Source organism: Mirounga leonina, unplaced genomic scaffold (genome assembly GCF_011800145.1).
Source record: "Mirounga leonina isolate KUSES-001 unplaced genomic scaffold, KU_Mleo_1.0 Mir_178, whole genome shotgun sequence".
Taxonomy (NCBI): domain Eukaryota; kingdom Metazoa; phylum Chordata; class Mammalia; order Carnivora; family Phocidae; genus Mirounga; species Mirounga leonina.
Genome location: NW_023270464.1, coordinates 28,935,603 through 28,949,360, shown reverse-complemented (window position 1 = coordinate 28,949,360; position 13,758 = coordinate 28,935,603). Strand labels below are relative to the sequence as shown.

General features: G+C 60.8%; 1 protein-coding gene across 1 annotated transcript; it reads left to right on the top strand.

Annotated features, from left to right (window-relative positions):
• The first annotated feature begins 1,629 nt into the window (after window positions 1-1,629).
• On the top strand, window positions 1,630-11,852 carry CHRNB4 (cholinergic receptor nicotinic beta 4 subunit). Its single transcript, XM_035024338.1, has 6 exons — window positions 1,630-1,684; window positions 5,816-5,964; window positions 9,315-9,359; window positions 9,463-9,572; window positions 10,246-11,242; window positions 11,775-11,852. Exons 1-6 carry the CDS (start codon window positions 1,630-1,632, stop codon window positions 11,850-11,852), a joined length of 1,434 nt encoding a protein of 477 aa, XP_034880229.1.
• The last annotated feature ends 1,906 nt before the right edge of the window (window positions 11,853-13,758 follow it).

Sequence of the window (13,758 nt, the reverse complement as noted above, 5' to 3'; positions counted from 1 at the left end):
TTTATTCAATGAGTATTCATCAGCATTATTACTTATTTTAATGCTCAAATTGTCTCAGACTTGGTTGGTGGAGCCCCTCCAGGATGGCTCACGTGCCCCTCTAACATGTCCCCATCATTCTCCCAGCCCTTCTCTTACTTTCTGGCACAGTTGTAGGCTTTTTCCAATGGATGTTATATTCTCTCCCTCTCTGTCTTCCTACCCTCGCACCTTTGCTCACCTAACTTACAGTTTGGCAGCTGCTTCTAGGTGGGCATTTTTAAGCCCCCATCCTATGGTATATCAGGGAAAACGTGCATCCCACAAAGCTAGGACTTCAGACAACAGATCAGCAGCCGGCTTCCCCTCCCAGCTTCCTTCCTTTGAGGTACATGCAAACCTCCAGCTTCTAGTCCAGTCTTTTAGTCCCCCTTAATCCCAAAGGACCTGCCACTGCCTTTGGCTTCCAGAGCCCAGCAGGCTCCAGGCTTCAGCCACCCCCTACCACTCTGCATTTCTTTTCTGATTTTGATTGATGGCGATCTTGTTTTTCAGCCTGGCTGTGACTTCTTAATTTACTGTATATATTTCACCTATTTATTGTTGCAGTTTGAAGAGAGGGCGCACTTGAACCTAGATTCTCCAAACCATCCCAAAGGGAAAGTCAACTACATTTCAAGAGCGTTCTTTTTAAAAGATCGTATGTGGTCGTCTCCGATTGTAGCAAGAGGACGACGGGGGAAGCGATATCAAAGTAAGACTGCGAATCCTGGGGGAAGAAGGTGGCACTCTCCCAGATCCTGCCCTCCCGCTTGGTTCGTCCAGTTGTTCCGTTTGCCTGCTGGGACCCAGACAGGGGAGGAGGTGTGGGGCCGCGCGCTACGGAAATCACCGGAGGCCCTTTTAGGTCCCGGACTGAGGCTCTGGCCCAGTCCCGAAGTAGGGCTCCCCAGGTGCTGATGCCTGTCCCGTGAAGCCCCCGGCCCCGCCCGAGGGGAATAGTACTGATCCCAACAGCCGGTGAGGACCACCGGGCTGGAGGAGGGGCTGCGGGCTCCCTTGAGTCACCTGAGCTGCCTCGGGTCAGCCCAGGCAGAGGGCCAAGGGGAGAAGGGCGGACGAGGGACGCAGGCGGCTCACTCCGGGCCCCATCCAGTCCCTTCAACTCTGCTCGCTTCCCCAGTTCCCCAAGCTAGGCCAGGGGACCCTGAGCTAGTCACCCTCCCCAGTGCACCCACTTTTCCTAAGCGCCCGCCTTGTCTGCAGAGAGCCGAGCCCCACTCCGGCTCCCCGCGACGCCCCTTTCCTTCGGCAAAGCCCCGGGTACGGACCCTCCCTGGGGCACAACCACGTGCCCGAACAGTGCGGGGACCCTGCGCCGGCGCCCCCGGGGCTCCCCACGGACGCGCGGGGCGGGCGCAGCCGGAGCGGGCGGGGGCCAGGCGGGGGCGGGAAACCGCGGCCGCAGGCGCCGAGCCCCAGCCGGCCCCGCCCTTCCCCGGGTGGGCGGGGCCCCGCGGGGCCCCCTGCCGGGTCCTAGTGCCCGCCGGCGGCGCCCCCGACTCCGAGGCCGGCCCCGCGCTCCCCGCCCGCTCGCGGCTCGCCGGCGCCGGGGTGCTCCGACGGCTGCCTCTCCGGCGCCCGCCCGCCATGAGGAGTGCGCAGCCCCTGGTCCTTCTCTCCCTGGTTGCCCTTTGCCCGCGCGGTGAGTCCTCTTCGGGGAAGGGGGGGGCGCCGGTCGCCGCCCGGCCGCACGGGCCACAGGTGGGGAGCCTGGGGGAGCGGCCCGAGGTCGTCCCGGCCGGGCGGGGGCGGGGGCGGGGCCCACTGGCCGAGGCCTCTGGGACGGGCCGGGGCGATGGGTCCCCGCGGTTTGGGGTGGGGACTGCCTCTCCTCCCTGGGCACCTGCCGGGCCGCCTCCGCGGCGACAACCTCCGGGCTGAGCCGGGGCTGCTGTGCCCCGGCGCGAAGGGAGCCTGCGGGACGGCGGCGTCGGGCGCCAGCAGGCTCCTCGCCGGCCCGTGTAGACGCAGGGAGCACCCCCGCGGCTCGGCCTGGGCGGGGGGCTCCGCGCCGCTAGGGTAGAGATGGGGAAACTCCGCCCGGGCCGGGAAGGGCTTGCCCAAACCGCCGGACCCGGAATGGTTTGCAGTGTGGGGCGTGTCTCCTAAGAAACACACTTTAGGACAGCACTGTCTCTGGTCACCCACCCTGGGGGCTGGGCCGGCTTGGACAGACAGCGTGGCGCAGCGTCAGGCGGCCGAAGTGGAGAGCCGCGGTCTCCGACCCCCGAAAGGGAGGCCCCGTGCGCCCTTCCCAGGCGGAGTCCAGATGTGATGAGCACTGCCTTCTCCGGGCCTCGGTCACCCGCCCCCCCCGCCCCCCGAGTTCCAAGGACCCTCAGCTCCTACTGTCTGGCCCAGGCTTGTCCTCGGAGTCCTGCTTAGCCCAGGAGGCCAGGCGGGACGACATCTTCCTTGGACAGGGCACAGCACTGGGGGTGTTGGAGGCAGGACTGCCAGGACATACGAGTTCCTATAGGGAAGTGCAGCTCTCACCAAAGATGGTGTCCCCACTCTGCGTGTGTCCTGGCTCTGTCACCACTTGCGGGGTGACCCCATGCCATTCCTTTCCTCTCTCCAGGCCTCAGTTTCCCCAGCTGTTCTATAGGACTGATATGCCCTGCCTACATCCTTGGGGACTCAGATATGAGTCAGTTGCCGTGTTTCTAAAGCGCGGTCCTGGGGCCACCCGCATCAGGATTACCCCATACAAATTCCTGGGCCCCACCCTAGCCTCAGAGATCTAAATCTCTGGAAATAGAGCCTGGGAACCTGGGTTTATACAAGCACCCAGGTGATTCTTACACATGACAGATAATATGTGGTGAGCTTTTCGTAAAAGGTAAAAATCTCGACCTTTAAAAAAAAAAAAATCCAGAGCTGCCTTTTAATAAACACAAATCTCCTGTTCCTTTCCTCAGTGGAGGACACTCACCCCAAACTGAAAATCACTTGGCCTTCTGGATGCTGCCTTGCCAGGAGATTCTGTCGGTCTTTACCTTCTATGGTTTGTGTTCCAAAACGATAGCTATTATCTCTTGGTTTTCCCAATATTAGATTTTAAGATTATGCTTTGTCCAACTGTACACACAGTCAGCACAGTAGAGGGTTTGAGCTGCGGCTTCCCCCAGATGTTAACCCCTTCCTGCTGCCGAGCTGGTTTTCCAGAGAAGACCTAGCAAGGCCAGGCCCTAGACACAGTCAGCGCTGGCCCAGGACTCCTCAGAGTCACTGCGTCATGACTGACCCCTAGTGGTGGCCTCCCTGTTGAACTGTGTTGACCCCGGGGCTGGGACGTGACCCCCAGAGGCGCCCAGGAGGCTCCCCCCATTCTGGGCCAGCCTTGTCATGGAGCGGGGACGGGCCCTTGTCTTTTGAACCCAGCAGGCCTCACAGGCAGGAAGCAACAAATATGCGTTGTTCTGGGTTCCCGCTGCCTTTGGTGGTGGTGGGAGACCATTCCAGCCCACAGCAGCCCTGCTGGTCTTTCCCAGCCCCACCCCCTTACACGCACACACATACGAACGCAAACACAGGTGACAGCGGGAACACACACTCAGCTATGGTTACCATGATGGCCTCTGCAGAGCAGTCTCCTTTTGGGGACGTTAGCAAGGGCAGGGCAGAAGGTACTGGGGCCCGGGAGGGCCCCTCTCTGAGGGAGGCTCTGAGACCTGGCTCTGCTCTGACCTGCTGAGGCTCCTCAAGTAAGTTCCTTCCCTCTTGGGTCTTAGTTTCCCCGGATGAGAAACAGGGAACGCACAAAATGGCCTGAGGTTTTCAGAACCCCCAACTCTGGAGCCCACAGCCTGTCCTCAGGATGGGGAGGGTCCCTCAGGCCAGGTGAAGGTCCAGGAGGCAGGACAGCCCCAAAGGTGAGCAGCCCAAGCGCCCCAGCCTGCAGAGCAGCCTTGACCTCTCAGGAACCTGGTGGACCAACCTCTGGGGCTGCAGAGATGTGGGCTCCAGTCTCTCTCTATCCTGTAGGACCAGGAGCTGCAGATTCTGACCCCAGACCGGCCTCAGAAATGCCAGAGGGGCTTGGGCAAGTGATACAGCCCACTTTCTGAAATGACGGGTCAGCCCAAATATGCGCACTAGAGAGGCACCGTGGGAGGGACCCAGCTTTAGCCTGGGGCTACAGGCTGGCTTCTAGGGTATTCAAACAGCTTGCCTCTGGGAGGGGTCCAGGGTGTAAGAGGCAGAGCTCAGAATCTAGGCCACGCATCCAGAGGACCCCCTCCGGACAGCCCCAGGCAGTCTGGGGGAGGGGCAGCGGGCAGCAGGTGCACCCAGGAGCATCATTCACAAGGCACTAAATATTGCATCTGCTCCACACAGGCAGCGAGTCGGAAAGTGCACGGAGCAGGCTGGCGTGGCGCCAGCTCCCGTGGCCCTGCGTGCAGCCCAGCACCCACACAGGAGGCCACCTTGGACCCACTTCACAGGCTGTTCAGGCTCTGGGCCCTCGGGCCCCACCCAGAGGGAGGGATTTGGCAAAAAGCCGGCACAGGCCCTTCAGGGAAGGATGCCATCTGAACCCCACGCCCAGTGAGACCCAGCCCCTCTCCGGCAGCCCCACCCCCACCTCCTCAGCCCCCGTTCCCTGATCTTCTCCTACCTGCTTTCCTGCCCAACACCACCTGCTCTGCCCATCTCCCCTCCCTGCTGCTGGGCTCTCCTGCTCAAGTGTCCTTGACCTTCCCCAGAGTCTCTTCCCACGGCACCACCCCCACCTCTGCCCTTAGCTGACACATCCTCCCAGAAGACACCAGGGTAAACAAGACCAGGTCCCTGAACCTCATCTTCACTTCCAGACGTGTGAAGGAGCTGGGACCAAGACCCACACCCCACTGGGCAAGAGATCCAGGCCTGTGGGAGCTCAGGGGACCCAGGGGCAGGCCAGGCTTCTTGTGGGAGCTGCACTGGTTACGGCCCTGAGCCCACCCCTCTCCTTTAAGCTCCGGACCAGGAGCCAACTGTCAGCTGGACCCCAACACTTTGCAGTCTGAGGGTCTTAACTCGGGAAATTCCCCGTGGTCAGTCTGTTCTCTCCCCGAGAACGTACCACCCTCCTCCCCGCTCTGCACACAAAACCCATGGTAGGATCCCTCCTCCACTACACAGGAAACCAAGGCAGGAGTCACTTCTGGTGTTTGCTTGCTGTCATCCCCAGCACATGGCACGGTGTCTGGCACAAGGCAGACGTTTGATGGTTGGCCTGGGGGCAACTCTGGCAGAGAGAGTGCGCCCAAGGGCTCAGAAGTACGACCGTGAAGACAGGGTGGGGAGAGGAAAGCAAGAGGGATGGTGGAGCGCCGAGCGTCTGGGTGGGCCCGTGAGAAAAGATCAGGTTGAGGAGGGCAGGCTGGTACCAGGGCCAAAGGGCTCAGTCTGGGAGGCCTGAGAGGCTCAGGCGGGGAAGGCCCTGGTGAGGCCACAGCCACTGACTGTCGTGCCACGTGGTGCGTGGCCGCAGGGGCAGAGTCGGGCAGGGACACCCGCAGCGGGCTACGGGAAGAGCCCGGGCCGTGCTCCACGACCGGGGCTGGGGGCGGGGAGCGGGAGGATGGACGGATAGACTTGGGGTGCAGAGAGACTTGCGGGCAGCACCCCGTTTCTGGACGCAGCGTCTGGGTGTGGGCTGCCCTTCATCCTAGTGGGAAGGGGAGGAAGGAGGGGCAGCCCGCCCCCGGCTCCTGCGCACCAGCCCCACTCTCCCCTTAGCGGCCAGCAGGGAGGGCCCAGCAGGTCTGACCGTGCGTCTCCCCAGGGGACTGCCGTGTGGCCAATGCAGAGGAGAGACTTGTAGATGACCTTCTGAACAGAACCCGCTACAACAACCTGATCCGCCCGGCCACCAGCTCGGCCCAGCTCATCTCCATCCAGCTGCAGCTGTCCCTGGCCCAGCTCATCAGCGTGGTAGGTGCTGACCGCCCCCGTCCAGGCTGGGGGCCAGAGTGCGGGGCTGGGGGCACCTTTGGCTTGGCCCACACCTCTAGACCAGGTCAGATCGCTCGTCTGCTCCTTTTCCATATGCATATGTTCAGGAGTCCGCCTAAACTGGAGGCCCGACCGCCTCTGCGCTGTGAATCCTTGGTCCCGGAACTGCAGGCTGGCCTTGCGCTCCCGTCCTTGCTGGGCGAGCCCTGCCTGCTGCATGCACACCAGTCCCACCGTTCAGGGCCACTGCTAATCCCAGATCTCAACATCGATGAAAATGCTTGAACTTCAAGCCACAGAACATCCAAGTCCCAGTGGCCAAAACACTGAGAACACCCCGGCGAGAGCAGGCCAGTGTGTCAGGGCTGGTCAGTCAGTCGGGGACCCGGCGGTGTCGGAGCTCTGGGTCGCTGTCCGTGATGGCAGGATTCCGATCATCAGATGGCGGCCACAGGTCCAAACATAAAACGTCACGTGACAATGTCTGTGGCAGGAGCTCTCAGATCCTCTCTGTCCCAGAGACCTGCCCTGTGGACGAGCCCTGGATCCCTGAGCCTCAGCCACAGCTGGCCAGGAGGCCCGGAAGATCATGAGTGTCCGATACCTGACAGTTAACAAAGATGTGAAGGGGCAATGACTGCGGGGTGGGCAGCCAACAGGCCTTTCCCGAACAGGTGGGCGTCCACCATGGCCATAAACTTCTCCTTGTCTTGGCAGCTCTACCCTGTCATCGCCCTCCCTTAGCCTGCCCAACAGAGGCCCTCATGTCCCCCCTCTCATCGGGGGACAGAGGAACGAGGCTGTGGGACCTGACGGGTACCGAGGCCCCGGTGTGGGGACAGGACCAGAGGCAGCCGCTGCCGGGGGGGGTGAGAGTCTGGACAGGTGAGGGCAGCCACCATGGGCACGAGAAGGAGGAACAGCCTGCAGACTCCACAAGTAGGGCTGTCACCTCCTGGTGTGTGGATGTGGGGCAGGGATAGGGGTGCTGAGGTGCCGGGGAGCTCCCCCTCGCCCCTCTTGTCTCTGAGCTGAGAGTGTCTGCAGGAACCACGGCCTGTGGTTAACCTTCCCCGTGTGGCCTTCCCACAGCCCCATCCACGGGGTTGGAACCTGCCCGGGAAGGAGCTGTGAGGGGAGCACTCTAGGGTACCGCGTCTGGTCATGAGGAAGGAGGTAACGGGGGGAGCTGAACCTCCTGAGGACAGGTGGCCCCCACAAACCCACCCCCTCCAAGCAACGCCCCCCAGAAGGCTGGGAGGAGGGTCCCCTGGGAGGAAGCACAGCCAGACAATGGGGGAGGGGACGGACAGCCTGAGCTTTCTGTCCCTCTCCGCTCTGCAGGCTGCCTGGGAAGAACAAGAAGCCAGGCCAGGCTAGTGTTGGGAGTTCACGGTGCAGCCAAAGGCGTTTTGCTTAACGGGGTGAGCCCAGCTGCCACTGCACGGCTGCTGCCCTGCTCAGGGGAAGCAGGCAGGCGGCTGTGGTCGCACTTCCAGGCTAAGGCTGCCCCTGACAGATCTACCCTGTGGGCCGTGGGAGGTCATAGAAGTTACCAGGCGGAGGAGGGCTCCCACCCTATGCCGTGAGTGCGCTCCTGTGAGCGGTGATCACCCCGAACGCTGTACGGAGAATAGGTATTCAGTCCGAGGGTTTATTTCTTCTGTATTCCAGGATCTGGTTTTCCAGGAGGGAGGGTTATGGGCATGACCAGTTTAAAGATGAAGTTTCCAGGGAGGAAGCAAGGAGTGTGTGCAGGCCCTCCCAAGAAGCTCCCTGGGGTGGCCAGGCCTTGAGCCATCCTCCTCGGGCGTGTTCTGCAGCCGCTGGAGAGGGACGGACAGGACTGAGACACAAGAGAATTCCTGAGTGATAGAGCCTGAATGGAGGTGGGCCATGTGGGTAATATATTTGCTCAAATTGATCAAACTGTTTGCTTAAAACCCATGCACTTCACTGTATATAAGTTTTACCACAACTTAAAAAAAAATGTTTTTAAAGACAGATGAAGGCGTTCAGTGTTGCAGACTAGCTTTTCCACAAGAACAACTAGAAAAGCTGTATAAAAATGCCTCCCACTCCATTAATCTGTGTGACAGTGTTGGAGAGCTCAGCCAGGACTTGAGGGACCAGATTCCGGGAGGTGACCCTCGGTCTATGGCGTTTTTCCCTGCCCATGATGACAGGTACATGGTAAAAGGCCAAGGGGCTAAGGAGAGGAGGGCAGCATGGTGGCTGTGAGGCTGGAGCCCAGCTGAGTGTCTGGTGCTCTCGCAGGGCTGGGGGCACATGCCAGCATTCGGGCCCCACAAGATGGGGAGACCCTGAAAAGACCACCCGTCGGAGTAAAAATGAATAAAAAATAGGCTAGCTCTCAAAACAACTAAACCTGCTGTGAACAAGCTCAGACACAGACTAGATGAAGGGGATCTGCCCCTCATCTATCTGCCATTATGCCAAAGTCAGTTCTCCTCGGAGGCCTATGAAAGCAGATAAAAATGCACTAGGCACACAGTAAGACAAGACAAAATGAAAAAAGACTGAGAGAAAAAAAGACAAAGGAAACAGACACACAGATGATTCGGATATTGGAATGATCAGACAAAAACTTTACACCAACTGCCGTTAACGTGGCAAATTTTATGTTATGTGCATTTTACCACTATGAAAAATAAATAAATTATAAAGAAACTTCGGGAGCTGGGGGGGAGGACGGAGGAGGGACACTGGGGGACGTGGGGAAAGAGTGGGGGTTTTCAGCTTGAGAGGAGCCTTTTAAAAGGATCCCCTGGCTGCTGAGTAGAGACAGTGGGACGAAGAGGTGCAGGGTGAGGAGGAGGATGAGCAGGGAGGAGGCCTGGGGGACGAGGAGGCGTGGGGTGAAGAGGAGGCCCGGGGGAGGAGGACCAGCGGGGAGGAGGCCTGGGTGAGGAGGAGGACCAGTAGGGAGGCGACTGCAGTTGTCCAGCTGGTGGATACTGCTGGCAGCCATGACAGAAGCAGACAAGTCTGAGATGCACGCAGAGGGTTCCATCTACAGGACACCCTGGGGGGCCAGAGAATGGGGTGCAGAGACTGCCCCCAGGTTTCTGGCCTATGGAGCTGCATGGCCGGGGGAAGCAATATCAGCAGAGGACCCGATCTGGGTGACGATCACAAGCTTTGTCCCAGACACGTGGGTGTGAAATACCTCTGAGCCATTCCAGAGATGGTGGGTCAGCGACTGGGCATGTGGTCCTGGAGCCCCAAGCCTTCTGTGTGATAACGTGGGGTCTGTGTGTGAAGGCTCCTCCCACCTGGTGAATGGATATCCCTGTTTCCCTCCCCAGAATGAGCGAGAACAGATCATGACCACCAATGTCTGGCTGAAACAGGTAAGTGTCCTGCAGTGTCCCCAGCCCAGGAGGCATTTCCTCCAGGGCCACCCCCTTGGTGGCTACGAGCCTCCAACTTACAGGGCCGTACCTGTCTGCTCAGGAGTGGACCGACTACCGCCTGGCCTGGAACAGCTCCCGCTATGAAGGCGTGAACATCCTGAGGATCCCTGCAAAGCGCATCTGGCTGCCAGACATCGTGCTTTACAACAAGTGAGTGGCAGGGTTGGCCGAGGAGGTGAGAGCCAGGCCAGGGCAGCAGGCCTGGACTCTGGGGGCCGGCCTCATCTGTGCTTCACTCAGACCTCCAGGCGGTCAGGCTGGAAAAGGAAATGGGCAGACCCGGCACCCTCCATGGCAGGTGGGGCACTGGAGGCCCGGAGAAGGGGGGAGAGACTCACTCGCTCATTTGGGCACAGTTGGGCCCAGGGCCAGCATCTGGACCCCGATCCAGTGCTCTTTCTGGTCTCCATCCTCTCTTGTTGGCCCTCAGATGCTCTGTCAGTGCTGGGTTTGGCAGCATCAATATCTTGGGTGGGTGGAGGGAGCGAGAGGGTCTCGTGGGGTCACAGTGTTCCCAGCAGAAGCATGAACCAAGTTTAGGTCCTCGCTGGACTGCTTCCTAGTTTTCTGACCTTTAAAATTCACTGAACTTCTCTGAGCCTCGGTTTCCCCGTCTATAAAATGGGGATCCTAGTAAAACCCACCTCCGATAACTGTGAGGCACATGGGAGCTCATCCACACGAAGGGCACTCTGTGCCACGCAGGGGCCATGGAAAGTTGGCCTTTTCGGGGAGGGCGCCAGGGGCTGGAAGGATGGCCACTGAGAAACGGTCCCGAGGGCTCGCTGGCAAGCTCCCCATGTTCTCCTCTCCGTGCCCCTAGCGCCGATGGAACCTACGAGGTGTCTCTCTACACCAACGTGGTGGTCCGCTCCAATGGCAGCATCTTCTGGCTGCCACCCGCCATCTACAAGAGCGCCTGCAAGATCGAGGTGAAGCACTTCCCGTTTGACCAGCAGAACTGCACCCTCAAGTTCCGCTCCTGGACCTATGACCACACGGAGATCGACATGGTGCTCAAGACCCCCATGGCCAGCATGGACGACTTCACCCCTAGCGGCGAGTGGGACATCGTGGCGCTGCCGGGCCGGCGGACTGTGAACCCGCAGGACCCCAGCTACGTGGATGTGACCTATGACTTCATCATCCGCCGCAAGCCGCTCTTCTACACCATCAACCTCATCATCCCCTGCGTGCTCATCACCTCGCTGGCCATCCTCGTCTTCTACCTGCCGTCCGACTGCGGCGAGAAGATGACCCTCTGCATCTCCGTGCTACTGGCGCTCACCGTCTTTCTGCTGCTCATCTCCAAGATCGTGCCGCCCACCTCCCTGGACGTGCCGCTCATCGGCAAGTACCTCATGTTCACCATGGTGCTCGTCACCTTCTCCATCGTCACCAGCGTGTGCGTGCTCAACGTGCACCACCGCTCGCCCAGCACGCACACCATGGCGCCCTGGGTCCGGCGCTGCTTCCTACACAAGCTGCCCACCTTCCTCTTCATGAAGCGCCCGGACAGCAGCCCCTCGAGAACCCCCCAGCCCAGCCAGCCCCGCCTGACCCGGTCCGAGGCCGCCTCCGCCTCGGCTGCAGGCCCAGCCAGCGCCCCCAACCTCTGTGGGAGCTCCATGTACTTTGTGAATCCCGCCTCTGCCGCCCCCAAGTCCCCGGCCGGCTCCGGTTCCGGCTCCGACGTGGCGGGCACGGCCCGGGGTTTCCGGCTGAGGTCTTCCGGGAGGTTCCAGCAGGATGTGCAGGACGCATTAGAGGGCATCAGCTTCATTGCCCAGCACATGAGGAGTGACGACCAAGACCAGAGTGTAAGTCCCCAGCCCTGTCCCCCGCCCCACTGCCCACAGCTCACTCACGGGACAGAGCGCCCAGACCCTTGGCTGGAGTGTGGAACCCAGACCTGAACTGTTTTATTGTAGCTCCAGGCATCAGGGAAGAGGAAGGAAGTGCCAAGAACCCGTTTTTTGTTTGTTTGGGGGTCCCCAAAAGCAGCCCTGAGTTGAGGGCCCAGGCAAAGGTAGTTCACCTGCGGAGTGAGCTCAGGAAGCTCAGGGAGGGCCCCGGGGAGACTGGGGAAGGAGGAGCAGGCTGCCCATGACTGCCATGGGCTCTGGGGGCTCTGAGGACACAGGGGAGCACACACCCCTCGGCTCTCACCCCCGAGGCGGAGGGTGGCCCTGGGCAGTCCCTCCCCAGCTCATCCGGCCTCACGCTGGGGCAGAGGAGGGGGGAGCCACGGGCACCCCGAGCTGGCGGCTGTCACTGGGCTGGAAGGGGACCTCAGTCTTGGGGATGAGGGTGGGCCGGGCACCGAGGGTACCTGCTCCCCTTGCCCCCCAGCTTGCCAACAAGCCACATAAACAGGACAGCTTTGGGGAGTACAGAAAAGCAGTTAGAACATCACTGCTCGTACGGTGATAATGTGATGACAGATTTGCAAAGGGAGGTTACGTTTACTGTCACAGGACAAAGCCAGGGGCGCTAATGGAGAGGGTCCCAGGCCTCGCAGGCCGGGCTGGTGGTAACTGAACGCAGAGCAGGACAGCCCGGCCTAGAGACTTCCCCGCACGTGTCCGCAGCGGGCAGGAGGAGGGCACAGCCTCGTGCTCACCTTGCGCCAACCGCCTTCTCAGGGGAAAGCACGGGTTTCTGTTAGTTGGAGGGACACGAGCAGGCCGCAGAGGCTCCAGCACCACCCCGTGAAAGAGGAAGAGCACGTAACCAATGGGACGTGGGATGGGAGCTCCTCGGAGCGCGGCCGGGGCCAGCAGCGCCGCCGGTTAGAAACGCAGCCCGGCCTGGCCCGCACCGGACTCAGAGTCTGCGTTTTCAGCAGACCCCACGTTACAGTCCAGCTCGAGAAGCACAGCTCTAGAAGACCATCAGATTTCACTTTTGGTTGTGCTTTCTTTTAAAACCATCCAGCAGCTCAGCATCAGCTAATCCCCTGGGTCCCGGGTGCTGATACACAGTGCAGGGCCCTGCTGGCTACAGGGAACCTCGGGGTAACTGTTCACGGTCCGGCTCTGGGGCCGCCAGGGCCGCGTTCCGAGTGAGCCCAGGCCCCTCTGGGAGGCCCCCTGAGCCTGCACCTGTAACCCTCCCCCGGGGCTCCATGCACACATTCAGGCTGAGAAGCTGGTGTCTGTGCTCCTGGCTGAGCCGCCACCCACCCCGAGCGCCCTCTTCTCAAGGTCCCCCCGCCCCGTGACACTCACATGCCTCCCGCCATTTCTAATTCAATCAAGCAAAAGCCTCTTGCGGGGAGCAACCAGGCGGGGTCCCCCATTATTACAATCACCGTTTCCCTGAGCTCCGAGCACACACGGGGTGCCCTTGCAGGACTGGACCTACATCAGTGCCAACCCCCCCCCAGGAACTGTGGCAAGAGGCATGTACGCAAACCCCACTCCACGTCGGGGAGCACGAGGCTCAGAGACGCACGCTGCCTGGCCCGGGGCCACACAGCTGGTGCAGACCAGAGCCATGACACAAGCAGATCTCTACGCCGTCCTCACACTTCCCTGCCTGCCCTGAGTGCACGCTGGCCGCCTTCCTCCAGCCCGGTTTGCCCCCTTCTGAGCACGGCTACCCCTCAGCCGGCCCAGGCCGCGGCTCATCTTCAGCACCCCCCATTAACTGGTCGTTGTAAATAGCACACAAATATAAAAAGAGGGGAAAAGTCACACACGCCAAAAATACAGTCGTCTTAAATGAGGGCTATCAAAATGAAACCCCAGAGAGCTGAGCAGAGGCCACATGGGGCGCAGGCTGCACGGGGCCCGCTGGTCCTGGGGGGTGAGGGGGGATGCCTGACATGGGCTCGCCCTGGAGGGACCCCGACAAACTGGGTCACTGACGTCACCTCGTCCGCTGCTGCCCAAATCTCCAAGTCCAGAGCCTCTGCTGAGTTCAGGTCAGGCCACTCTCCAGCGGGGAACACGGGCAGAGGGGTCAGACGGGCCTGGGGTTGGGGGTGGGGTGGGGGGGTGACAGACCAGGGTGCCCACGGTGGCTCTAGGAAACAGGGGCCGGGGGAGGTGACGAAGCCGAGGGAGGCTGGTCTCCATCCACAGTGTTAGGGAACTGAGCGGATTCCACAGCCAGGTCTCCAGGTGTCCTGCCCCCCACACAGCGAGGCGGGCCCCAAATCTTCCTTTGGGCAGAGCTCAGGCAGGAGGCTGGGGCTCAAAGTAAGAGAAGGGGACTCGCCATGATGTGGTTCTCCAGTCACACCGCTCAGTGTTAGCGGTATTACTATTACTAACGCTTTCATCTGTAGCTTCCTGTCCTCCCTGGTGCCTGTCGGCTTGCGGGGGGGGGG

Excerpts from the sequence above, each read along its gene's own strand:
- CHRNB4 (XM_035024338.1), top strand. The coding sequence starts at position 1,630 with ATGAGGAGTGCGCAGCCCCTGGTCCTTCTCTCCCTGGTTGCCCTTTGC. Across the intron at positions 5,965-9,314 it reads TGGCCCAGCTCATCAGCGTG|AATGAGCGAGAACAGATCAT; the intron begins GTAGGTGCTGAC and ends TTCCCTCCCCAG. Across the intron at positions 9,573-10,245 it reads GACATCGTGCTTTACAACAA|CGCCGATGGAACCTACGAGG; the intron begins GTGAGTGGCAGG and ends CCGTGCCCCTAG.